The following is a 26,375-nucleotide window of genomic DNA, read 5'->3' on the forward strand; positions in this document are numbered from 1 at the left end:
GAGTAAAGAGTTTGAAAGAATTGTCATAAGAAATGCAGAAACAACAAATGAGACTTTAGAAGAAAACACTAATTATCTCAAGGTTATTACAGAACTGAAAGCTGAAATAGCTGAGCTAAGAACACAACTAGTTGAACAAGCTAAAACAGTATCAGAAAAGGGTAACAAAACATATGAACTACAGAAAACAGTAGGGAGCAGAGAGAATAGAATCAATGAGGCTGAACAGAATCAGCAAGATTGAGGATGAATTAGAGACAACTAAAAAAGAAGTAAGAGATCTCAAAAAGAGATGAAGAGATGCTGAAAACAACAACAGAGTCCTATGGGATGACTTCAAAAGAAACAATATACGCAGTATTGGCTTACCAGAGGAAGAAAGAGAGGGAGAGGAAGAAACATTCTTCAGGCCATAACAGCTGAAAACTTCTCTAGTCTAGACAACATAAAAGACATAAAGATTCAAGAATCCCACAGGGTCCCAAACAGAATTAACCCTGACGTAAAGACACCAAGACACATCATACTTAGAATGGAAAGGAATAAGGATAAAGTAAGGATCCTGAAGGCTGAAAGAGAAAAACAAAGAGTCACCTACAGAGGAAAACCCATAAGATTAGCACCAGACTTCACATAAACACTACAGGCCAGAAGAGAATGGCAAGATATCTATGGAGTGCTCAATGAGAAAGGCTTTCAACCAAGAATACTATATCCTGCTAGACTGTCATTCAGACTAGATGGAGGCATCAAAACCTTCTCAGACAAGCAACAGTTGAAGGAATCAACTATCACCAAGCCTGCCCTGAAAGAAGTTCTGAAAGGTCTTCTATAAACAGTCAGACCACCATAAATAGGTCATATATCAGAATACTCTAAAACTCTACAAGAATGGTGTTAAAATAGCTTCAATCTTTGATATCAATAAAAGTCAATGGCTTGAATTCACCTATTAAAAGACACAGAGTAGGAAGATGGATCAGAAAACACAACCCAACAATATGCTGTCTACAGGAAACCCACCTAACTCAACAAGACAAACATAGACCCAAAGTGAAAGGATGGAAAACTATCATACAATCCAACGGCCCACAAAAAAGGGCAGGAATAGCTATCCTCATATCTGACACAACAGATTTAAAATAAATAAAGTTAAATAAGATAGGGATAGACATTACTTAATGCTCAGAGGATCTGTCAATCTAGAGGACTTAACAATTATTAACATCTATGCACCCAATGAGAAGCCATCTAAATACATCAAACATCTATAGTATATTAACAGCAACACAGTCATAGTAGGGGACTTCAAGACCCCACTCTCTCAACTTGACAGATCATCCAGGCAGAAAATGAATAAAGACATGAGGGAGCTAAATGAAGAGATAGATAAACTAGAACTGTTGGACATTTTCATAGTCATTCATCCCAAGAAACTGGAATACACATTTTACTCAAGTCCACATGGTAATTAGCAAGAATAGACCATATGTTAGGCCACAAAGGCAGCATCAGAAAATTCAGGAGCATTGAAATCATCCCAAGCATCTTCTCAGACCACAGTGGAATGAAACTAACACTTAAAAATCAACAAAAGACTAGTAGTAGCCCCAAAATGTGGAAGCTCAACAGTACACTTCTTAACAACTTCTGGGTCAAAGAGGAAATAAAGGATGAAATCAAAATGTTTCAATAGTTCAATGAAAATGAAGACACAAGCTATCAAAATATTTGAGACGCAGCTAAGTCAGCACTGAGAGGGAAGTTCATAGCTATACAAGCACACATTATGAAACATGAAAAAGTACAAATAAACAGCCTGATTGCACACTTAAAGACCTAGAAGAAGAAGAACAAAGGAACCCTAAAGCAACCAGAAGGACAGAAATATGTAAAGTTAGAGCAGAAATAAACAACATTGAAAATAAAAAGACCATACAAAAGATCAACAAAAGTAAATGTTGGTTCTTCAAAAGAGTGAACAAAATCAAACCTTTAGCCAGACTCACAAAACACAAAAGGGAAAAGACACAAATAAATCAGATTGTAAATGAAAGAGGAGATATCACAACAGACACCACAGAAATTCAATGTATCATGTGAGGCTTCTACGAACTACTATATGCCACCAAGCTAGAGAAGTTGGAAGAAATGGATGATTTCCTAGATACTCACAAATTTCCAAAGTTAAATAAAGAGGACCTAGATATGAACAGGCCCATAACAGCTAATGAAACTGAAATAGTTATCAAAAACATTCCCAAGAATAAAAATCCTAGACCAGATGGTTTTACAAATGAATTTTATAAAACCTTCCAAGAAGAACGAATACCTCTACTTTTAAAAGTCTTCCAGAAGATTGAAGATACTGGAATACTGCCTTCCAGCTTCTATGAAGCCAACATCACTCTCATACCAAAAGCAGACAAGGACACACCAAAAAAGAAAACTACAGACCAATATCTCTAATGAACATAGATGCTAAAATACTGAACAAAATTCTAGCAAACCGGATACAGCAGTATATCAAAAAGATTGTTCAACATGATCATGTGGGTTTTATCCCAGGAATGCAAGGCTGGTTTAATATACGTAAATCAATCAATGTGATCCACCACACCAATAAAAGCAAGACCAAAAATCATATGGTCCTATCAATAGACACAGAGAAAGCCTTTGACACAATACAACATCCCTAAATGATCAAAACACTACAAAAAATGGGAACAGATGGAAAATTCCTGAAGATAGTGGAGTCTATCTATAGCAAACCTACAGGCAACATCATACTCAATGGTGAAAAACTGGAAGCATTTCCCCTCAGATCAGGTACTAGACAGGGATGCCCACTATCACCATTACTATTCAACATTGTGTTGGAAGTTCTTGCCAAAGCAATCAGGCAGAAGCAAGGAATTCAAGGCATACAGATTGGAAGAGAAGAAGTCAAACTCTCCCTATCTGCAGATGACATGATAGTATACATAGAAAAACCTAAGGAATCCAGCAAGAAGCTTTTGGAAATCATCAGGCAATACAGTAATGTGTCAGGCTACAAAACTGACATACAAAAGTCAATGGCATTCCTCTACGCAAACACTAAGTTGGAAGAAGATGAAATCCAGAAATCAATTCCTTTTACTACAGCAACAATACAATAAAATATCTAGGAATAAACCTAACCAAAGAAGTGAAAGACTTGTATACTGAAAATTATGACTGATTTCCCAAAGAAATCAAAAAAGACACAAAGAAGTGGAAAGAAAGATATTCCATGTTCATGGGTTGGAAGAATTAACATCATTAAAATGAATATATGACCCAGAGCCATATACAAAGTTAATGCTATCCCCATCCAGATTCCAACCTTTTTTTTTTTTTTTTTAGGAGAATAGAACAAATGCTACAAGTATTTATCTGGAACCAGAAAAGACATAAAATTTCCAAAACAATCTTGAGAAGAACAGAACTGGAGGCATCACACTCCCAAATCCCAAATTATAGCACAGGGTCATTGTCATCAAAACTGCTTGGTACTGAAACATGAATAGACACACTGACCAGTGGAATAGAATTGAGGGCCCAGAAGTAAGCCCCCACACCAATGGACATCTAATCTTTGACAAAGGTGCCCACACTATTCAATATGGAAAGTAGATTCTCTTCAACAAATGGTGTTGGAGTAAATGGGTTGAAACATGCAGAAGAATGACACTGAACCACTATATTTCACCAAACACAAAAGTAAATGCCAAGTAAGTGGATCAAGGACTCGAATGTTAGACCAGAAACTATCAAGATACTTAGAGGAAAATATTGGCAGAACTCTTTTCCGCATAAACTTTAAAGACATCTTCAGTGAAACGAATCCAACTGCAAAGAAGACGAAGGCAAGTATAAACCTATGGGACGACATCAAATTAAAAAGCTTCTGCACAGCAAAAGAAACCACTACCCAAACCAAGAGACCCCTCACAGAATGGGAGAAGATCTTTACAGGACATACATCAGACAAGATGCTAATAACCAAAATATATAAAGAGCTTACCAAACTCAACAACAAGAAAACAAATGACCCTATCCAAAAATGGGGAGAGGTCATGGACAGAATATTCACCACAGAAGAGATCCAAAAGGCCAAAAAAAAAAACATGAAAAAATGCTCCAAGTCTCTGATTGTCAGAGAAATGCAAATCAAGACAACAATGAGACACTCCTGTGAGAATGTCATACATCAGAAAAGGTAACAGCAGCAAATGCTGGAGAGGTTGTGGGATCAAAAGAACCCTCCTACACTGCTGGTGGGAATGTCAATTGATGCAGCCTCTGTGGAGAACAGTCTGGAGAACTCTTAGAAGGCTAGAAATGGACCTACCCTATGACCCTGCAATCCCTCTCCTGGGGATATATCCTAAGGAATCCAACACACCCATCCAGAAAGATCTGTGTACACATATGTTCTTAGCAGCACCATTTGTAATAGCCAAAATGAGTGGCTGAAAAGTTGTGGTTTATATACACAATAGAATACTACTCAGCTATTAAAAACGGTTAAGTGAAATAAGTCAGAAAAAGAAGGATGCATATGGGATTATCTCACTCTGGGGCAGAAGTTGAAAAACAAGATCAGAAGAGAAAAGACAAGTAGAACCTGATGTGGAATTGGTTTATTTCACCAAAGTAAAAGACTCTGGGGTGGGTAGGTAGGGAGAATACAGGTCCAAAAAAGGATGAAGAGGATCCAGTGGGGGTTGTACTATTATATTGAAAACTGGGAAATGTTATGCATGTACAAACTATTATATTTACTGTTGAATGTAAGACATTAATTCCCCAATAAAGAAATTTAAAAAAAAAGATTCATTGCCAGTAGGGTTAATGCTGGGGCTCAGGGTTGGCACTATGAATCCACAGCTTCTGGTAGTCATTTTTTTTCTCTTTTTTTATTTCTTTATTGGGGAATTAATGTTTTACATTTGACAGTAAATACAATATTTTGTACATACATAATGTTTCTCAGTTTTCTATGTAACAATACAACCCTCACTTTTTCTCTTATTTTATTTGACAGATCAGAGAGAAATTGAGAAGGCAGGGGGTAGAGAGGAGGAGAGAGAAAGACACCTGCAGACCTGCTTCACAGCTCGTGAAGCATCCCCTGCATGTGGGGCGCAGAGGCTTGAACCCAGGTCCTCAAACATGGTAAGGTATGCTCAACTATGTATGCCAACACTTAACCTACCCCTAAAATTTTAAGAAAGTTGGAGGGAATTCTACCAAAATAACAGTTATTTAGCACAATCCCAAATATGTACTTGTTTTACCTTTAAAACAGTAAATTATGTTAGTCCAGATAAATGCTAAAGCTATACCAATATTTGCTTTTATATCAACTGTAGTTAGTTTGTATCAATAATTCAGTACTCACCTAAAAGGATCAAAAGTGTCCATTTCAAAACGAAGCCCATTTATAAATAGATAGGCTTCACCAGGATGAAAGTCAAATCTACTGCGGAGATCCTTAAAACAGAGAAGAACCACCATTAACCGAGGCCTCTGTCAGGAGTCTGACAATAAATATTTAAGCTTCCCTGGCCATGTCCTCTCTGTCACAATCAGTCAGCTCTGCCCTTGTAGCATGAGGCAGCTAAGGCCATTATATCAAGAAAAGGACAGGACTGCATTCCAGTAACACTTTTATTTCTCATAACAGCAAACCGCATTTGGTCTGCTAGGTGGCAGTAATGGGCTCACCCCGATCTAAGATGGAAACCTTCAGATGGTTAGATATTCTACAATTACATGATGTGTACAAATTAGGTATATTAAAGACTTTTTAGAACCCAAAGTTCCATCACCCAGCCAAGGAAACAGCTGTGATTGCCACTTCATAGTTATGTCATCTCATCAATCTACTTTCAAAATGATCCACCTTTGTGAGCTGGTTCTTGAACATTTCCTGTTACCCCTTATTTTTGCACTGTCTTCCACTTAACTTCATGGAATTGTCCAGGTTCTGAACCCAAATGATAATGGCATAAATGTTCTCAAGATCAAAAATACCCACTCTGGATTGTTACTTGAAGGAAACAGTAAATTGGATTGTGTGATGCCTCTGAAACTCTGGCATTCTCTTTGTCCTTTCTCTGATTTTACTTGTAGGTGGATTATTCAAACAAGTGAATAAAGGAATGCTTATAAGAGAACAACTCGCTGATAAAAGAAAACCCATTTTCCTTGGTAAATGCAAGTAGGAAATTACAATAAGAACTACAACATTTCATTTTCTTTTTTTTTCGATAAAGACAAGTAGAGAAAATAAGATGGGCATGAACTTCTCTGTTAAGTAAAATAGAGCTTGCTAACTACTAGTCAAAATGTTTGTTACCAACTTTAGTTTTTCTCTGCCTAGAATATAATGAAACTAACGGGCACATCTCAGTTTTGCTCTTGCTGGTGGTATGCTTCTGGATTCTGCTTGTGAGACCTTCTGTTTTTATCATCACATTGGGTTCGCTTGTGTTGCTTGCGATGTGTTCTGTTTGCACGTCCACTGTTGGCTGGGCACCCCCCTGCCTCCGGGACATTGGTTTGGTCTTCCCCTGCCTCCGGGACATTTGGTTTAGTCCTCACTGGTTTGCGCTTTTTCCTTCTCCCCGCCCCCTATCGTAAGTACTTCCTTTGTTCCTGATTCTTCTGCCTTAGGAGGGAGGTAGGAGAGATACAGGACAGAACTGTGTTGTGATTAGGTTGTTGGACTGCATCCCTGCTCGTGAATAAAGATTGAACTGCGTTCTCAGCTCAGCCATGAGTCCCTGGTCGTCTCTTCCCTCCCGCGATGCCAGTCCAGTAGGACTGGATGGTGGTACACTTGGTTGAGTGCACACATTACAGTGCATAGGAACCCAGGTTCAAGACCCGGTCAGTCCTCAATTGTAAGGAGAAAACTTCAAGAAAAGTAAAGTGCTGCAGGTGGGTGTCTCTGCTCCCCTCTTTGTCTCCCTCTTCCCTCTCAATTTCTCTACCCAAAATAAATAATAAAAATTAAAAAAGACAAGCAGGGATAAAGGTGGGAGACACACCCCACAGCACCAAAGCTTCCTTCAATGAGGTGGGGGCTGGGCTCAAATTTGGGCTGTACACGTCGCAAAGCAGTGCACTACCCAAGAAAATTATCAACATTACTCCAGCCCCACCATTCAGTTCCTAAGGCTAGACATGAATGTGAAAGATGACTTATGGGGTAAAGAACATTCTAGTTTGGGAGGCCTTGCTATGATATCTATACCCATGTCACTACTTCATTAGCATTTCTGTAGCTGTTTGTCTTCATCAAAACAGCTAACTTTTGTTGAGATCTTACTCTGGCTCAATAAGACAGGCACTACTGGTTAGCTAACCAAGCTCCATGCCTAATGCTCTGTTTCTACCTACAGAGAGAGAGAGAGAGAAAGAGAGAAAGAGAGAGAGAGAGAGGTGGGGAAAGAGGGAAAGAGAGGGAGGAGGAAGGGGAAGGAATGAAAGAAGGGGAAGAGAAGGAAGGAGGTGGCAGAGGGAGAGAGGGAAAGAAAAGGAAAAGAAGAAAGCTCTTTAGCTTTTTTTTTTGCAGCTAGGGATGTAGCCATGTGACAAAATTCTGGTGAAAAGGAAGTCAAAGATGGCTGACACAGTCTAGGAAGACTTCAGTGAAAGTGACTGACACAATCCTTACAGCCTCTTTCTGCTCTGAATACAGAGAAGTCGGGAGTTGTAGTGGCTGTTTTGTAGACTTAAAAGAAAAATCCATAGTGTCTGTGACCAACTACTTTGAAACTTTATATGTGGAAAAAATATAGTCTACTGTTAAGAGCCCTGTGGGTCTCATAGTGAATTAAAAGCAAAAACAATCCTATATATGGAATACAGCTAGGCAGTGTTCTACACACCTCACAAACACTAACACAACTAGGAACGTTTGAGACCTTCAGCTAACTTAAAAGGCCATTTGACAGAATCTTCTCAAATCATGGATAAATGTGCCCCATAAGCTATAAGGGGATGAGTAATGGTCTAAACTTGATTTAGTCCTTACAAGTTTTCAACAAGTAAACTAATAATGAGAAATGGAAATTTTGACTCATATCCTTTATTCTTTATCCTGTGAAGAACATCGTACTGCACAAGCAGAAGATGTGGCATTTAAGGGGAAGGAGGAAAGGTGCGTGGAGTAAGTCGAGATCGGCTGGCACCAAAGAGCAAAAGCAACCAACATCAAATGCCAAACATCAACATGGAAGTTTCTGAAGTGTTTTAATACCAGAAAAGATCACAGTAACATTTTTCGCATGGAAACTGCAAGATCTAAAATCAGGAATAGCTTTGTTGGTACAGTGATTTTTTTTTTTTTTTTTTACTTTTTTTTTTTGCCACCAGGGCTATCCCTGGGGCTCAGTGGCTGCAGACTCTACCACTCTTGGTGGTCATTTTTTCTTTTCTCCAGAAAAAGATTGAGAGAGAGAAGGAGACAGAAAGGAGAGACACCACAGCACCACCAATAAAGCTTGCCTCCTACAGGTAAGCCCAAATTCTCTAACACAGACACGTAGAGACGTGTGTACTTTGCTGACAGACCCACCAGCTAGCACCTTGAGCAGCACCTTTTTAAAAAAGGAATTCAAACAAACCTTTTGATTTTCCTGTATTTCTTTCTTCATCTGTTGATTTACAGCAATTCTGGTCAGAGACCTGAGAAAATAAATACTGATGTATTTCACTTTCCTTCAAATGCCTACGACTCGTCTATAACTCAAGATAATACTCTGGGTGAGAAACCAAAACTCCAGGGGCATCACAACCGAGCAGTGTACATTGCCAGGTGGCCCATTTGTCAAGCGACACTGTGGTTTTAACCTAATGCAGGTGGAACAGAGATTCTGTACTGTGTGCATTATGGACTTTGCGAGTTCATTTACTACCAGATACTTGTTTTTATTTTTACAACTGTTTAACAGAAAAATGCTATTTTGTATTGTTTTGCCCATGCAGAGAAATTTCATATGAAACTGCCTGTGGAAGATGTGTTAGGCTAAGTAGAACATTTTTAGAATATTTGTACATAAACATTTAGGCCTTTACCTGAGTACAACACTTAACTTCACATATTTACCCTGAAAGGCTTTTGTCTCTTTTATTATAAAGTCAGAGTTGAAAAATCTGTATGCCTACTAAACGTATTTCATTAGACTCAACTAACCCTAAGAATACTTCATTTATACCTGTCAACTGTACGAATAAAAATGCTTTAAAAATTATAGATACAAGGTTCTATTTCAAGTGAAAATCAAGCAGAAAAATGTCACTGTAAACTAAACAACAGTACTTGTATATTATTTCCTAAAATCTGGCAGCATTGAGAGAAATTATAGCTAAAGATTTAATAATGCCCCTTTCACTCATTTCTCAGACATTTCACTGAATAAACAATTCTGTTTACGAGGTGGCTTTAGAGATATGCCCAACACCACAGTCTAGCTACTCAGTCAAGTTACTTGCGTGTGCACTTGTTGTTTTAAATGACCCGCCATAAATTAAGAGCAATTTAGCAACACAAGCTTGGACTGTCCATATTGGCTTCCTGTTATTAAGAGTGACTCAAACATCTACTTGAAATTTAAACTATTCATGTTATTTACAGTTTACATAGCAATTTAAAAAGCTACCAATAAATAACAGCAGTATGGTGAGATACATATTTATATACATGTGCTAACTTTCACGTTTCAGTATTTGCTGCCTCAAGTTCTTGCCAGCTTAACAAAATTTAGTATCAGCTCAATTCTTAACTATTGACAGTTTAATACTGTTAAGAGCAGTATCAATATTTATTCTTTGTGTAACAAAAAGTGAGAAGCCCCTTTTCAGGGTTCTGTTAAAAGTTTCTTGACTTTTACAAAAAAAAAAACAACAACTTTGTTTACCACTAGGATTATTGCTGGGGCTTGGCAACCACTTGTTTTTTTGATAGAGGGTGAGAGACAGAGGCAGAAAAGGAGAGAGCCCTGCTCGGCTGTTCCGGAATCTTCCTCACTGTGGGTGGAGACTAGAGGCTGAAACCTAGGTTCTGGAGTGCCTGGTAATGTGTGCACTCTACCAGGTATGCCACAACCTGGCTCTTGATTTAGGTATCTTTTTTTTTTAATATTTACTTATTTATTCCCTTTTGTTGCCCTTGTTTTTATTGTTATAGTTATGATGGATGTCGTTGTTGTTGGACATGACAGAGAGAAATGGAGAGAGGAGGGGAAGACAGAGAGGGAGAGAGAAAGATAGACACCTGCAGACCTGCTTCACCGCTCCCCTGCAGGAGGGGAGCCAGGGGCTGGAACCTGGATCATTATGCAGGTTCTTGTGGCTTTGTGCCACGTGCGCTTAACCTGCTGTGCTACCTACTGCCCGACTCCCTGATTCAGGGATCTTGAAGGCCACTATATACTACTCAATTATCTTAGAAAGGTTCAGAGTATTTAAATTTAAGGTTAAGTATATCTATTTGGATGGTGGTGGGTACATTAAAATGCAAATAAAGAGTTACATTCTGTAGTATGTACACATAAGAATGCACGAGTCAATGTTCTACTGAAAAGTCAACATGCACACAACTTAGAAGGTGGCGCAGTGGATATAGCACTGGACTCTCTTTTTAAAATTTTTTTAACTTTATTTATTTATTTGATACAGACAGCTAGAAATCTAGAGGGAAGGGGGAGAGAGGGATGGAGAGAGACAGTCTCTCTCTCTTTGTAGTTTATTTATTTAACCAGACAACTGGTCAGTTTTGGCTTTTGGTGTTGTGGGGGATTGAACCTGGGATTTTGGAGCCTCAGGCATGAGAGTCTCTTTGCATAACCATTATGCTATCTACTCCTGCCCTGAGTGCAAAGATTTTACAGGCATCCACTGGGCTCCTGCTCGGAGCACTGCCCACCTCCCCCTGCCTGCTCCTGAGGCCCCTGGTCTTCTACCCCACACTGCAGGAACCTCTGCTCCAGGGGCTAGAGAAAGCCTGTCCCTGGGGCAGGTCAGAGAATGTGGAAAGGCACACCTGCCTCTCTTTAGGTTGGGCTCGGCTCTATCTAAACTGGTTTCTCCATGAGCAAGGAGAATGCTTGATTGAATGACTACCATCAGGGTTATCACTGGGATTCTCAGTGCCTCAACTGGTTGACATTTTTCACATTTATTTACTAATTTACATACTTATTAATTTTTAGAGTCAGAAAGGCAGAGCTAAGGACCCCCTGAAGAAAACAGGTAACTTCATGAGTCCTGGAGTAATGCTACAGGTGTCTCTCTTTCTCCCTACCCACCATCTCTATCCCCCCCCCCAAAAAAAAAAGGGTAGCTGAAATAGCTCACTTGAATAGCATGCTGCTTGGTTTTGTATGCAACCCAAGTTTGAGCCCAGCCCCCACTGCACTGAAGGAAGCTTTGGCGCTGTGGTCTTTTCCACACTCTCTCTACCTTTCTGACTCTAAAAATTAAACTCTGGACTCTTAAGCATGAGGTTTGGTGTTCGATTCTTGGTGGTGCATGTGCCAGAATGATGCTCTGGTTTTCTCTCATAATAAATACACAAGTAAATAAATAAATCTTTTTAAAAGACAGCATACACACTGAAGGCTAATTACACTGACACAATGCTAAAATTGACATTATATCAAATAAAATCAGTCATTTTCATAAAATTCATTAAGTGGAAAGAGTTCCTAGTTGTAACCAAAGCAATAAACTTTCACATACCTGGCTTTTAGAGGGAAGTTCTGTGAAATGTCTTTCATTAATTTGATGGCATCATGAACTGAAGTAGACATTATTTGAGAAGCTGCTTGAAAACTAAGATCTGGAAGGAAAGAAGTATCATTAAGGAATTAGTACAATGTGAGAGTTTTATAGACACTCCCTTCTAGTTTAAATAATTTCCTCAATCCTTCTTGCTTCTATACTTATACAGTCATGTCAGCACTTTTATACTTAGCAGTTTTAAAAGGAAAGCTATCACACAGGTCCAATCAAGGTAAACTTTATGCTTTCAGAAACAGCTTTCATTTGATACTCCTGTATATTTTCTACAAATTATAGTTTAACAACAAAAAGATGAAGAGCTACGGGAAGTTATTATTATTTTTTCTACATTTAGGTCACAAAAAACATGTAACAGATTTGGTAGAAAGAAAAACATTTGGGGGGCCTTCTGGAGATGGGGCTACGAGCAGCAGCAGATCTCTTTCTCTCCTCTCCTCTCCCCTCCCCTTCCCTCTCCTCCTCTCCCCTCCCCCTCCCCCTCCCCCTCTCCTCTCCTCTCCTCTCCCAGATCAACTAGGAATACCAAAGGAGACCACCTGGGACCGAAATGAGACAGGACTGAAACGACTACAGGAACACACCAGGTCACCGGTGAGTATAAACACAAGTGACTGGTGACAGAGAGGCGCCTAGGGAGAGATTAAGTGGCTGGTAAAAGTCCGGCAGTTTGTCAGTTCAGACACCACCTCCAGACTGTTCCATCAACAAGGGGACAGCAGAGGGGAGGAGAGGACACCCTGGAGACTCACCAAGTGCAACTCTGGGTCTCCATTGCTATTGCCCTCAGAGTCTGGAGCAGTGGCAGGGAGGGACACCAGGGGACAGAGATCTAGCCAGGAAACTCAGGAGAAGACCTATACCTCAGTGGCATAGCTGAGGGGCTGTGAAAGTCTCTTTGCATAACCACTGGAGTATCTCTGCCAAACCCTGCTTTATCTCTTGATCAGGAGTCAGTGATTAAGCTAAGAAGCCTACTTGTAGTTTAAAAGCCCTCAGGCTCCCATAGCCTACAGGGAAGAAAAAGAAAAAGAGGCTTTTAAACCACTGAGCTCCAACTCAGGGATTAAAATACTATTGAAACAACTGTTAACTTCCACCACTGTGAACCCTTTAATTACCTTACTTAGACACAAATCAATCCAGGCAATAGTAATCAGTAATTTGAAAAGTACTGAGAGAGGAAACTCATAACATAATATATAAAATGGTCAAACCAACAAGAAGAAATAATGGAGAAACAAACCAGGACAAGAGTCCGGCTAAAAGGCCCCCAAAGGGTGAAGAACAAAACTATTTCAACATCCAAACACTAGCTAAGGAAACAATAATAAGAGTAAAGAGTTTGAAAGAACTGTCATCAGAAATACAGGAACAACAAATGAGACTTTAGAAGAAAACACTAATTATCTCAAGGTTATTACAGAACTGAAAGCTGAAATAGCTGAGCTAAGAACACAACTAGCTGAACAAGCTAAAACACTATCAGAACAGGGTAACAAAAGATGAACTACAGAAAACAGTAGAGGGCAGAGAGAATAGAATCAATGAGACAGAACAGAATTAGTAAGATCGAGGATGAATTAGAGACAACTAAAAAAGAAGTAAAAGATTTCAAAAAGAGATGAAGAGATGCTGAAAACAACAACAGAGTCCTATGGGATGACTTCAAAAGAAACAATATACGCATTATTGGCTTACCAGAGGAAGAAAGAGAGGGAAAGGAAGAAACATTCTTCAGGCCATAACAGCTGAAAACTTCTCTAGTCTAGACAACATAAAAGACATAAAGATTCAAGAATCCCACAGGGTCCCAAACAGAATTAACCCTGACTTAAAGACACCAAGACACATCATACTTAGAATGGAAAGGAATAAGGATAAAGTAAGGATCCTGAAGGCTGAAAGAGAAAAACAAAGAGTCACCTACAGAAGAAAACCCATAAGATTAGCACCAGACTTTTCCATACAACCACTACAGGCCAGAAGAGAATGGCAAGAAATCTATCAAGTGCTCAATGAGAAAGGCTTTCAACCAAGAATACTATAACCTGCTAGACTGTCATTCAGACTAGATGGAGGCATCAAAACCTTCTCAGACAAGCAACAGTTGAAGGAATCAACTATCACCAAGCCTGCACTGAAAGAAGTTCTAAAAGGTCTTCTATAAACAATCAGATCACCATAAATAGGTCATATTATCAGAACACTCTAAAAACTCTACAAGAATGGCATTAAAATATCTTCAATCTTTGATATCAATAAATGTCAATGGCTTGAATTCACCTATTAAAAGACACAGAGTAGGAAGATGGATCAGAAAATACAACCCAACAATATGCTGTCTACAGGAAATCCACCTAACTCAACAAGACAAACACAGACTTAAAGTGAAAGGATGGAAAACTATCATACAAGCAAATGGCCCACAAAAAAGGGCAGGAACAGCTATTCTCATATTTGACATGATAGACTTTAAAATAGATAAGATTTTAAAAAGATAGAAATGTACACTACATAATGCTCAGAGGATCAGTAAATCAAGAGGATTTAACAATTATTAACATCTATGCACCCAATGAGAAGCCATCTAAATACATCAAACATCTACTGAAAGAGCTACAGCAATATATTAACAGCAACACAGTCATAGTAGGGGACTTCAACACTCCACTCTCTCAACTTGACAGATCATCCAGGCAGAAAATCAATAAAGACATAAGGGAGCTAAATGAAGAGATAGATAAACTAGAAATGTTGGACATTTTCAGAGTCATTCATCCCAAGAAACTGGAATACACATTTTACTCAAGTCCACATGGGTCATTAGCAAGGATAGACCATATGTTAGGCTACAAAGACAGCATCAGCAAATTCAAGAGCATTGAAACCATCCCAAGCATCTTCTCAGACCACAGTGGAAGGAAACTAACACTTAACAATCAACTAAAGACTAGTAATAGTCCCAAAATGTGGAAGCTCAACAGTACACTTCTTAACAACTTCTGGGTCAAAGAGGAAATAAAGGATGAAATCAAAATGTTTCGATAGTTCAATGAAAACGAAGACACAAGCTATCAAAATATTTGAGACGCAGCTAAGTCAGCACTGAGAGGGAAGTTCATAGCTATACAAGCACACATTAGGAAACAAGAAAAAGCACAAATAAACAGCCTGATTGCATATCTTAAAGACCTAGAAGAAGAACAAAGGAACCCTAAAGCAACCAGAAGGACAGAAATAACTAAAGTTAGGGCAGAAATAAATAACATTGAGAATAAGAAAACCATACAAAAGATCAACGAAAGTAAATGTTGGTTCTTCAAAAGAGTGAACAAAATCAACAAACCTTTAGCCAGACTCACAAAACACAAAAGGGAAAAGACCCAAATAAATCAGATTGTAAATGAAAAGGAGATATCACAACAGACACCACAGAAATTCAACATATCATGTGAGGCTTCTATGAACAACTATATGCCGCCAAGCTAGAGAATCTGGAAGAAATGGATGATTTCCTAGATACCTACCCAACTTCCAAAACTAAGTAAAGAGGAAGTGGATAACATGAACAGGCCCATCACAGGTAATGAAATTGAAACAGTTATCAAAAATCTCCCCAAAAATAAAAGTCCTGGACCAGATGGTTTTACAGATGAATTCTACAAAACTTTCAAAGAAAAACTAATACCTCTACTTTTAAAAGTCTTCCAGAAGATTGAAGACACTGGAGTACTCCCTGCCAGCTTCTATGAAGCCAACATCACTCTCATACCAAAATCAGACAGGGACACAACCAAAAAAGAAAACTACAGACCAATGTCTCTGATGAGCAATAGGTGCTAAAATATTGAACGAAATTCTAGCCAACCGGATACAGCAGTATATTAAAAAGACTGTTCATCATGACCAAGAGGAGTTTATCCCAGGCATGCAAGGTTGGTTTAATATATGTAAATTAATCAGTGTGATCCACCACATCAACAAAAGCAAGACCAAAAACCACATGGTCATACCAATAGATGCAGAGTAAACTTCTGACACAACACAACATCCCTTTATGATCAAAACACTACAAAAATGGGAATAGATGGAAAATTCCTGAAGATAGTGGAGTCTATCTATAGCAAACCTACAGGCAACATCATACTCAATGGTGAAAAACTGGAAGCATTTCCCCTCAGATCAGGTACTACACAGGGATGCCCACTATCACCATTACTATTCAACATAGTGTGGAAGTTCTTGCCATAGCAATCAGGCAGGAGTAAGGAATTCAAGGCATACAGATTGGTAGAGAAGAAGTCAAACTCTCCCTATTTGCATATGACATGATAGTATACATAGAAAAACCTAAGGAATCCAGCAAGAAGCTTTTGGAAATCATCAGGCAATAAAGTAAGGTGTCAGGCTACAAAATTAACATTCAAAAGTCAGTGGCATTCCTGTATGCTAACACTAAGAAGAAATTAAAATCCAGAAATCAATTCCTTTTACTATAGCAACAAAACAATAAAATATCTAGGAATAAACCTAACCAAAGAAGTGAAAGACTTGTATACTGAAAATTATGAATCACTACTCAAGGAAACAGAAAAAGACATAAAGACTGGAAAGATATTCCATGCTCATGGGTTGGAAGAACTAACATCATCAAAATGAATATACTACCCAGAGCCATATACAGATTTAATGCTATCCCCATCAAGATCCCAACCACATTTTTTAGGAGAATAGAACAAATGCTAGAAATGTTTATCTGGAACCAGAAAAGACGTAGAATTGCCAAAAGACGTAGAATTGCCAAAACAATCTTGAGAAAAAAGAACAGAACCGGAGGCATCACACTCCCAGATCTCAAATTGTATTATAGGGCCATTGTCATCAAAACTACTTGGTACTGAAACATGAATAGACACACTGACCAGTGGAATAGAATTGAGAGCCCAGAAGTAAGCCCCCACACCTATGGACATCTAATCTTTGACAAAGGGGCCAAGACTATTAAATGGGGAAAGCAGATTCTCTTCAACAAATGGTGTTGGAAAAAATGGGTTGAAACATGCAGAAGAATGAAACTGAACCACTTTATTTCACCAAAAACAAAAGTAAATGCCAAGTAAGTGGATCAAGGACTCAAATGTTAGACCAGAAACTATCAGATACTTAGAGGAAAATATTGGCAGAACTCTTTTCTGCATAAACTTTAAAGGCATCTTCATGAAACGAATCCAATTATAAAGATGATGAAGGCAAGTATAAACCTAAGGAACTACATCAAATTAAAAAGCTTCTGCACAGCAAAAGAAACCAATACCCAAACCAAGAGACTCCTCACAGAATGGGAGATCTTTACAGGACATACATCAGACAAGATGCTAATAGTCAAAATATATAAAGAGCTTACCAAACCCAACATCAAGACAACAAATAACCCCATCCAAAAATGGGGAGAAGTCATGGACAGAATATTCACCACAGAAGAGATCCAAAAGGCCAAAAAACACATGAAAAAATGCTCTAAGTCTCTGATTGTCAGAGAAATGCAAATAAAGACAACAATTGTTGGTATGCTTCTAAGACCCCTTCTGTTTCAGTGGTTTAATCCCCCCGTTTTAACACTGTATTCTATTTACATAAACCACTGTTAACTAAGCACCTCCCTGCCTCTAGGGCATTAGTTTAATCCCCACTGGTTCAGGAAGTCTTTTTGCTCCACCCCCTCTTCTTGTCACACCCTGTATTTCACCAATCTGTTTTTGCTCCACCCTCTCTATGTCCCATTCTGTTTACACCCTACTTGGCAAGTATACATATAAGGATAGGATTGTGATTATAGTTTTTTTAGATGGCTTAGATTGTGCTGCGTTCTGCATGGAAAAAGAGATACTGTATACAGCTCAGCCATGAGTCCCTGGTCATCTGTCTCCCGCCTGTGAAGCTAGCCCAGCATAATTGCGCCCTGAACAGGGGCTGGCATATGGTGTCCAACCGACATGGGACCTAACCCGCCCATCCCCCAGATAAGTAAACTTGGCTACCCATCTGCCATGGGTTGCCCTTCTACTTATGAAGAAGTTTGCCAAAGCCTCTACTGCTTCATCATGAGACAGTTTCTCTGTCTCTGGAACATTTTGTCATACATCAGAAAAGTTAACAGCAGCAAATGCTGGAGAGGGTGTGGGGTCAAAGGAACCCTCCTACACTGCTGGCGGGAATGTCAATTGATACAACCTCTGTGGAGAACAGTCTGGAGAACTCTCAGAAGGCTAGAAATGGACCTACCCTATGATCCTGCAATTCCTCTCCTGGGGATATGTCCTAAGGAACCCAACACATCCATCCAAAAAGATCTGTGTACATATATGTTCTTGGCAGCACAATTTGTAATAGCCAAAACCTGGAAGCAACCCAGGTGTCCAACAACATATGAGTGGCTGAGCAAGTTGTGGTATATATATACACAATGGAATACTACTCAGCTGTAAAAAATGGTGACTTCACCATTGTCAGCCGATCTTGGATGGATCCTGAAAAATTCATGTTAAGTGAAATAAGTCAGAAACAGAAGGATGAATATGAGATGATCTCACTCTCAGGCAGAAGTTGAAAAACAAGATCAGAAGAAAAAAAAAAAAGTAGAACCTGAACTGGAATTGGCATATTGCACCAAAGTAAAAGACTCTGGTGTGGGGACAATACAGGTCCAAGAAGGATGACAGAGGACCTAGTGGGAGCTGTATTGTTATATGGGAAACTGGGGAATGTTATGCATGTACAAACTATTGTATTTACTGTTGAATGTAAAATACTAATTCTCCAATAAAGAAAAAAGAAAAACATTCAGTTTCTTTCAGCATTGTTCTACCTTTATACTATTAAGTATACTAAACTAAAAAGAATCCTAAACTCAGTTTCATTGAGCTGAAATGACAGTTTCATGGAAAGGTAGTATGTAGCTAACCGCAGTAAGTCTCAAATATGTTATAAGCAGTAATGTCTAAAAGTTAGAATGTATTTTATTTTTAAAGGTATATTAATTTAATTTGATAGGAGAGAAATTGAGAAGAGGATGGGAGATAGGCAGAGGGAGAGAGAGTAAGAAAGAGAGGAAGGATAAGAGGAGGGGGGAGAGAGAGATAGAGATAGAGTGACTGAGACCTGCGGCACTACTTCACTGTGAAGCTTCCCCCGTTGCAGGTGGGGGACTTGAACCAAGATCCTTGAGCAAGACAACATATACACTCAGCCAGGTGCACCACCACCTGGCCTCCTGCAGAATGAACTTTAAAACTGAGCATTTTCATTACCCAGTAATGAAGCATTCTAACATTTTTTTCTTTCTAGAGGTAAAATCCTAGTTGAGCAAACACCAGTACAACAACCAGCTTAACATAGTAAGTCTAGTTGTGTTTCTTTCTACATTCTTGGTGTTAGCTGGCAAACCATTTAGCACCCCGTCTATGAAAAGATGTCCTTGGGTAGCCTCTTGGGGGGATGATGCAGTCAGACTCCTGCTCTGAATCACTTTGAGCAGACATTGCTCACCTGACCTCTGCATACTACCAGTCTCTAGGACTGCTGTGAAGCTTTCAATGTTCACCAACTTCTCCAACCTGCCAAACACAGGGGGCACTCTTCAGTCCTGATCTCCTGAAATCAGGTAATTTACTGCAATAAGATACAGATTCTTTTACAGCAGGATCACTTCCTGCAGAGAAGAAGCACTGAAATTTTATTCAGTACACGGTGCTGGGAAGTGGATAGTCACATGCAAAAGCATGGCTTCAGATCACTTTCTTACATCACACACAAAAGTCAACTTGAAATGGACTAGAGACTTAAACAGAAACTCTAAAACCATAAAACCCTAAAAGGAAACACAGGAACAATCCCTTTGTTATGACGGGGGGGATTATTTGTGGTAGGCAAGCAGGACATCACTCTGGCACAGGGGCAGAGCTCTGAAACTCAGGCATGCAAGTTGGGTGCTCCACCCCACGCCACTTCCCAGCCGGATTTTTAAAAAATGGGTACCAGGGTAGTATCTGCAACTTGGTGGATGTACAGATTACATGTGAACAATATAAGCTCATTATGTTGGTCGATTTAGTTTGGTACTGCTGACAGAAATCCAAGAACATGAATGGGAGGATTAAATGATAAATAATGATAATAATAAATCTTCACATATATATGTATGTGTATATATGTGTGTGTGTGTGTGACACCAAACAAAGGCCACAAAACAAAAGTAAACAAATGGGTCTATATCACACTTAGAAGCTTCTGCATGGCAAGGAAATCATCAACAAAAAAGCAAAGCAAGGAAGGGAATAACTGCATGATAACTACATGATAAGGGGCAACAACACAAAATAGACAAGGAGCTCACACGTCTCTGATGCTGCCACAGGAAAATACTATGGTGTTTCCTCAAGAAGTTAAAACCAGTATTAATATTTGATCCAGCACTCCTACTTGAGAATATTCATCCAGGGGAAATAAATCTATACCTAGAGAAATACCTTCCCTCACACACTGGCCACCACATAGTTCCCAGTAGTCAAGGTATGGAAACAAATGTTGACTTACAGGTCAATGGATTAGGAAGGTAAAAGAAACTACACATGCAGAATGAGATATCATTTAGTCTTAAAAAAAGGAAAGCCTGCCATTTGTGACAATGTTAATGTTAAAACATCCTGCTAAAGGGAGTCGGGCAGCAGTGCAGCAGGTTAAGTGCAGGTGGTGCAAAGCACAAGGAGCCCCCGACTCCCCACCTGCAGGGGAGTCACTTCACAGGTCTTTCTCTCCCCCTCTCTGTCTTCCCCTCCTCTCTCCATTTCTCTCTGTCCTATCCAACAATGACGACAACAATAACTACAATAAAACAACAAGGGCAACAACAGGGAATAAATAAATATAAAAAAATAAAATTAAATAAATAAAAAATCCTGCTAAGTGAAAAAAAAAACAGGCAGAGAAAGATAAACAGCACTAAGTACCTCTTAAAATATGGAATAAAAAAAATATGGAAACAGTATATAAAAAAAAATCAGTGGTTGCCAGGTGCCGGGCTAGCTTTGCAGGCGCGAGAGAAATGACCAGGGACTCATGGCTGAGCTGGGAACGCAGTTCAATCTTTATTGATGAGGAACGCAGTGCAAGCTAGCTATCTCTAATCACAATCTTGTCCTTATATCTCCTGAGGCCGAAGTGTCAGGTTGGAAGAGGATGTACGTAGGATAGGGGGTGGGGAGAAGGAAAAAGCGCTCGAACCAGTGGGGATTAAGTGGTGGAAAACAGAATGTGAGTAGGAGAGGGGGCGGAGTGGAAAAAGAGCATAAATCAGTGGGGATTAAAACAATGAAAACAATGATTATGTAAATAGACCACAGCATTAAGTAATACAAGCGAACCTAACGTGATGATCAAAACTGAAGGTCTTTTTTTTTCCCTCCTCCAGGGTTATTGCTGGGCTCGGTGCCTGCACCATGAATCCACCGCTCCTGGAGGCCATTTTCCCCCCTTTTGTTGCCCTTGTTGTAGCCTCGTTGTGGTTATTATTATTGCCCTTGTTGACGCAATTCATTGTTGGATAGGACAGAGAGAAATGGAGAGAGGAGGGGAAGACAGAGAGGGGGAGAGAAAGATAGACACCTGCAGACCTGCTTCACCGCCTGTGAAGCGACTCCCCTGCAGGTGGGGAGCTGGGGGCTCGAACCGGGATCCTTACGCCGGTCCCTGCACTTTGCGCCACATGCGCTTAGCCCACTGCGCCACCGCCCGACCCCCACAGAAGGTCTTATAAGCAGAATTAGAAGTATACCAACAGCCAGGGGCTCAGGGTGAGGCAAACAGGAAGGATTTAGTAAAGGGACACAAATTCCAGTTATATTAACGGTCTGAGAATCTAATATATAACACGCTGACTATAGTTGATAACACACTGTATAACTGAAATTGGCTAGGAAGAATTTAAATCCTATCAACAAAAATATGGTTAATACATAAATAGGTACTGATAAATGAGGAAATGAATAATAGAAACAATATCTTCAGGTTATGTTTTCATATTGTCCTTTTGCTATTAAAGGTGTTCATAAGTAACAAGATTTTAGTAAATTTGTGATATTCCTGCCCATTCTCGGTCAAACCCGATCATCTTTAGTTTCTTTTCAGCAAACATCGCCACAGGCACATTCTGAACCTAGTAGTCATTCTAAGTATTTTCTCCACTCCTCTTCCAGCCTCTCGAGGATCTTTGTTATATCTTTTCTTGACATAACCTGCTCTCAGTTTATGCTGACCCTTCTTCACATGACACTTCAGTGACTGTGGGGAACTGTGAGGCTGAGGTTGAGCATGCTGTGGGCCACCTATGGAAAAACGGTGCCTGAAAGTACAGCTACCTCGTCAGTCTCCCCCAACTAGCGGTCGAGCAGGGGAGGGCCTTGGCTTTCCAGGTTTAGTCCCCCTGTCAGTCTCCCCCACCCACTTGGGCCCCACATTCTCTCTATGTTAGCACAACAGTTCACTTCCTTGTTCTCAAAGTGGCTGGTCTACTCACTCAGATACTGGAAAGACTGTCACCATTTCTCTGTTTCCCACTCTCCTGACTATATATGGTGTAAACAAGTAACTGTCTCTGAAGACTCCCAGCAGCCCCCTCCTCCCTTAACATGCCTGACCATATAAGGCTAGGCCATAGCTGCTGTTCCTTCCCCTACACCAACCTAAAAAAGCCCTTGCCTGCCATACAATAAACGTGCTATTCATAGGCAAATAGCGTCCTGGGGTGATCCTTGGTTTCCTCTCTTGCTGAAATCCACACTTACTCACCCCTGCCACCCTTGATTTGACCTCTTTGGCTCCCTCCTCTGGTGTGCAACAGAGTGGGTCAGCCAGCTTGGTCAGATTGAGAAGTGGGGTCCTCCTCATCAGGACCCCGAAAAGTTACCTCTTTAGGATGTCTTCTCTCTGTCTTCCCACCTTCCCCTATTCAAACCTTACATGGATATACACCTTTCTTAATCATACATACCTTTAATTTGGAGTAACTACAATGGTCAATTTTACACTGATTAAAACAATTATTTGTGAGTGAGATATAGGCTAGATTTAAGAAACAAGGACAAAAAAGGAAAATGCAAAATAAAACTCGGACTGAGTTTAGTATACTGCGCCAAAGCAAAGAATTCTGGGGAAGGAGAGGAAGTGAGAGGGATGGGGGCTGCTTCGGGGTTCTGGTGTAGGATGCTGAAAAAGGGTCTAGGTTGGCGGTGACAGTGTTTGCAGGCACCTATCACAGGGACATGAGAAACTGTTCCCATGTTACAACAACTGCACTCAAAACCACTATACTCCACCCAATAAAATGATAAAAGAAAAAAGTTTGAAGGTAGCAGAAATTGGTTCGGAGGAAGATGGCAGACTGAGAAGTCGCTAACAGCGAGCGCTCTGATCGCATCGTCAGCAACGGTAGGATTTTCTGCCTTTAGCAGGCCAGTCAATAAGGGGTGACACCAAAAAGTGAGTACAATTTAATTTGGGTTAAGAATTAGAGTAAAGGTGACACGGACTAGCGGGGCTCCAGAATTCCCAGTGCGCCGGGCATTGTCCTCCGCCCGCCCAGGAAGGCGGCTCCTCCGCCGGTTGCAGAGCGCAGCGGGCAGAGGACCCGGAGAGAGCACTTTAGCTCGGGGGCTTCCTCTTGGGAGTCTCCAGGGTCCACCGCGACCCTGAGAGCGGATCCAAAGACATCTTGAGTATAGCTCTCATTGGATCAAAGGATTTGGAGCTAGTTTTCATTTTTGAGAAATCCTTTAAAAAAGTCTGGAGGGGGGGGGGTTTCCCGGAAGATGGCGGACTGAGAAGCGGCTAGCCTTTGAGCTCCGGACACATCTCGTGTAAACAATAGGATTTTCTGCCTTTAGCAGGCCAGCCAATAAGGGGCCATAGCGGTGACACCAAGGAGGTGTCTATAACTTAATTTGGGTTAAGAATTAGAATAGGGGAAAAAATTCTTTTTTCTTCCTTTTAATTTTCAAGCATACATCCTTCCCGCCGCGCCCCCCCCCCCCATAAGCAGTGCCTGGGACCAGCTACTAGCAGGATACCCCATACCACCAAACAGGGTTTTTTTTTTTTTTAAACTCACTGATACACATTTGGGAAGTTCCTCGCACTGCTCTTTAATTACAACCCTTCTTCTTATCTTCTCCCTTTTCTCTCTCTTATCTCTCTCTATCTCTTTTTTTTTTTTAATCTTGTCATACACTTCTTTCTTCTTTGCCTTTCTGAATTTGTGAATTACTTTGGGGAAGAAATCTGACCCAGAGTGGACTCTCTATGTGTGTATCTCTGCTCTAGTTCCCTTTCCCCTCTTGTTACCCCTAGAATATACAGTGGATAGTAGATTTGCATAACTGTCTATTCTTGCTATCCTCTCTTTCTTTTCTCTGTCTTCACTGGGATTTGGTTACTATTTTTTCACGGACTGGAGAAATTTTTTGGCTAACTGGTAACGATTAAACTCCTTCAATACTTACTTCACTTGCTACTGTAATTCCGGAGGTTGGTGAGTGCAACTGTCATAAAGGTATTTAGTACAGTGTTACTTGTGCTCAAAACACAACAACTGAGGAACAACAGAGCATTAAAAAAAAAAAAGAAACACATAAATAAAAAAAAATGGGTAGATTAAAAACAAATAAAACTGCTACCCCAATGAATGAAGACAAGAGCCCAGAAGAAACCACAAATCAGTCAGAAGTAACCATAGATAAGAAAAGTATGCAAGCAATAATAAACTTATTAATCACAGAAATGAAAACAACATTGGAGGAAAGGAATGGCAGTATTAGGGAAACAACAGTTGAGACCCCCAAGGAAAATACTGATTATCTTGAGACAATTAGAGAACTGAAAGCTGAAATAGCTGTAATGAAGAAAGAAGCTGAGGCAAGGGAAAGCAGACTAACAGAAGCAGAAAACAGAATTAGTCAGACAGAGGATGAGTTAGAGAAAACTAAGAAAGAGGTGAAAGAGCTTAAAAAGAGATTGAGAGACACTGAAAACAACAACAGAGACATATGGGATGATCTCAAAAGAAGTAACATTCGTATAATTGGCCTGCCAGAGGAAGAAAGAGAGGAAGGGGAAGCAAACATTCTAGAGGAAATAATACAAGAAAATTTCCCAGACCTGAATAACAGAAAGGACATCAAGGTGCAAGAGGCCCAGAGAGTACCAAACAGAATCAACCCAGACCTGAAAACACCAAGACACATCATAGTCACAATGAGAAGAAGTAAGGATAAAGAAAGGATCCTAAAGGCTGCAAGAGAGAAACAAAAAGTCACATACAGGGGAAAACCCATAAGACTTTCTGCAGATTTCTCAACTCAAACTCTAAAAGCCAGAAGGGAGTGGCAAGATATCTATCGAGCCCTGAATGAAAAAGGGTTTCAACCAAGGATAATATATCCTGCTAGACTTTCATTTAAGCTAGATGGAGGGATCAAAACCTTCTTAGACAAACAACAGTTAAAGGAGGCAACTATCACCAAGCCGGCCCTGAAAGAGGTACTAAAAGACCTCTTATAAACAAGAACATCACTATAATACTTGTAATATATCAGAGTAAACAAATTGTTTTTTAGAACAATGGCACTACAATACATTAAATCCATAATATCAGTAAATGTCAATGGCTTAAACTCACCCATCAAAAGGCACAGGGTGGGGGGATGGATCAGAAAACATAACCCAACCATATGCTGCTTGCAAGAATCCCATCTGTCACAACAAGATAAACACAGACTTAAAGTGAAAGGATGGAAAACTATCATACAGACTAACGGTCCACAAAAAAGGGCAGGAACAGCCATTCTCATCTCAGACACGATAGATTTTAAATTAAATAAAGTAAAAAAAGATAGGCAAGGACATTACATAATGATTAGAGGATCAATCAGCCAAGAAGACTTAACAATTATTAACATCTATGCACCCAACGAGGGACCATCTAAATACATTAAACACCTATTGAAAGAATTTCAAAAATACATCAATAGTAATACAATAATAGTGGGAGACTTCAATACCCCACTCTCACACTTAGACAGATCAACAAAGCAGAGAACCAATAAAGATACAAGAGAATTGAATGAAGAGATGGACAGACTAGACCTCTTGGACATTGTCAGACTCCTCCACCCCAAAAAACTGGAATACACCTTCTTTTCAAATCCACACAACACATACTCAAGGATAGACAACATGTTAGGCCACAAAGACAGCATCAATAAATTCAAGAGCATTGAAATCATCCCAAGTATCTTCTCAGACCACAGTGGAGTAAAACTAACTTTTAACAACAAACGGAAAATTATTAAAAGACATAGAATTTGGAAACTAAACAACATGCTCCTTAAGAACCAATGGGTCAGAGACTCACTCAAACAGGAAATTCAAATGTTCCTGGAAACTAATGAAAATGAAGACACAACCTATCAAAATATTTGGGACAC

At 39.8% G+C, this 26,375-nt stretch overlaps 1 protein-coding gene across 1 annotated transcript in view; it reads right to left on the minus strand.

Moving 5' to 3' along the window:
- Positions 1–26,375, minus strand: part of UGGT2 (UDP-glucose glycoprotein glucosyltransferase 2) — a 146,887-nt gene that overhangs the window by 78,527 nt on the left and 41,985 nt on the right. The window contains exons 9-11 of the mRNA XM_060191876.1: positions 11,779–11,878; positions 8,664–8,724; positions 5,429–5,520 (exon numbers count right to left, since the gene is read on the minus strand). Of these exons, the coding sequence (XP_060047859.1) occupies positions 5,429–5,520; positions 8,664–8,724; positions 11,779–11,878 (253 nt within the window). The remainder of the gene's footprint in view (positions 1–5,428; positions 5,521–8,663; positions 8,725–11,778; positions 11,879–26,375) is intronic.

This window comes from Erinaceus europaeus, chromosome 5 (assembly GCF_950295315.1).
Source record: "Erinaceus europaeus chromosome 5, mEriEur2.1, whole genome shotgun sequence".
Taxonomy (NCBI): domain Eukaryota; kingdom Metazoa; phylum Chordata; class Mammalia; order Eulipotyphla; family Erinaceidae; genus Erinaceus; species Erinaceus europaeus.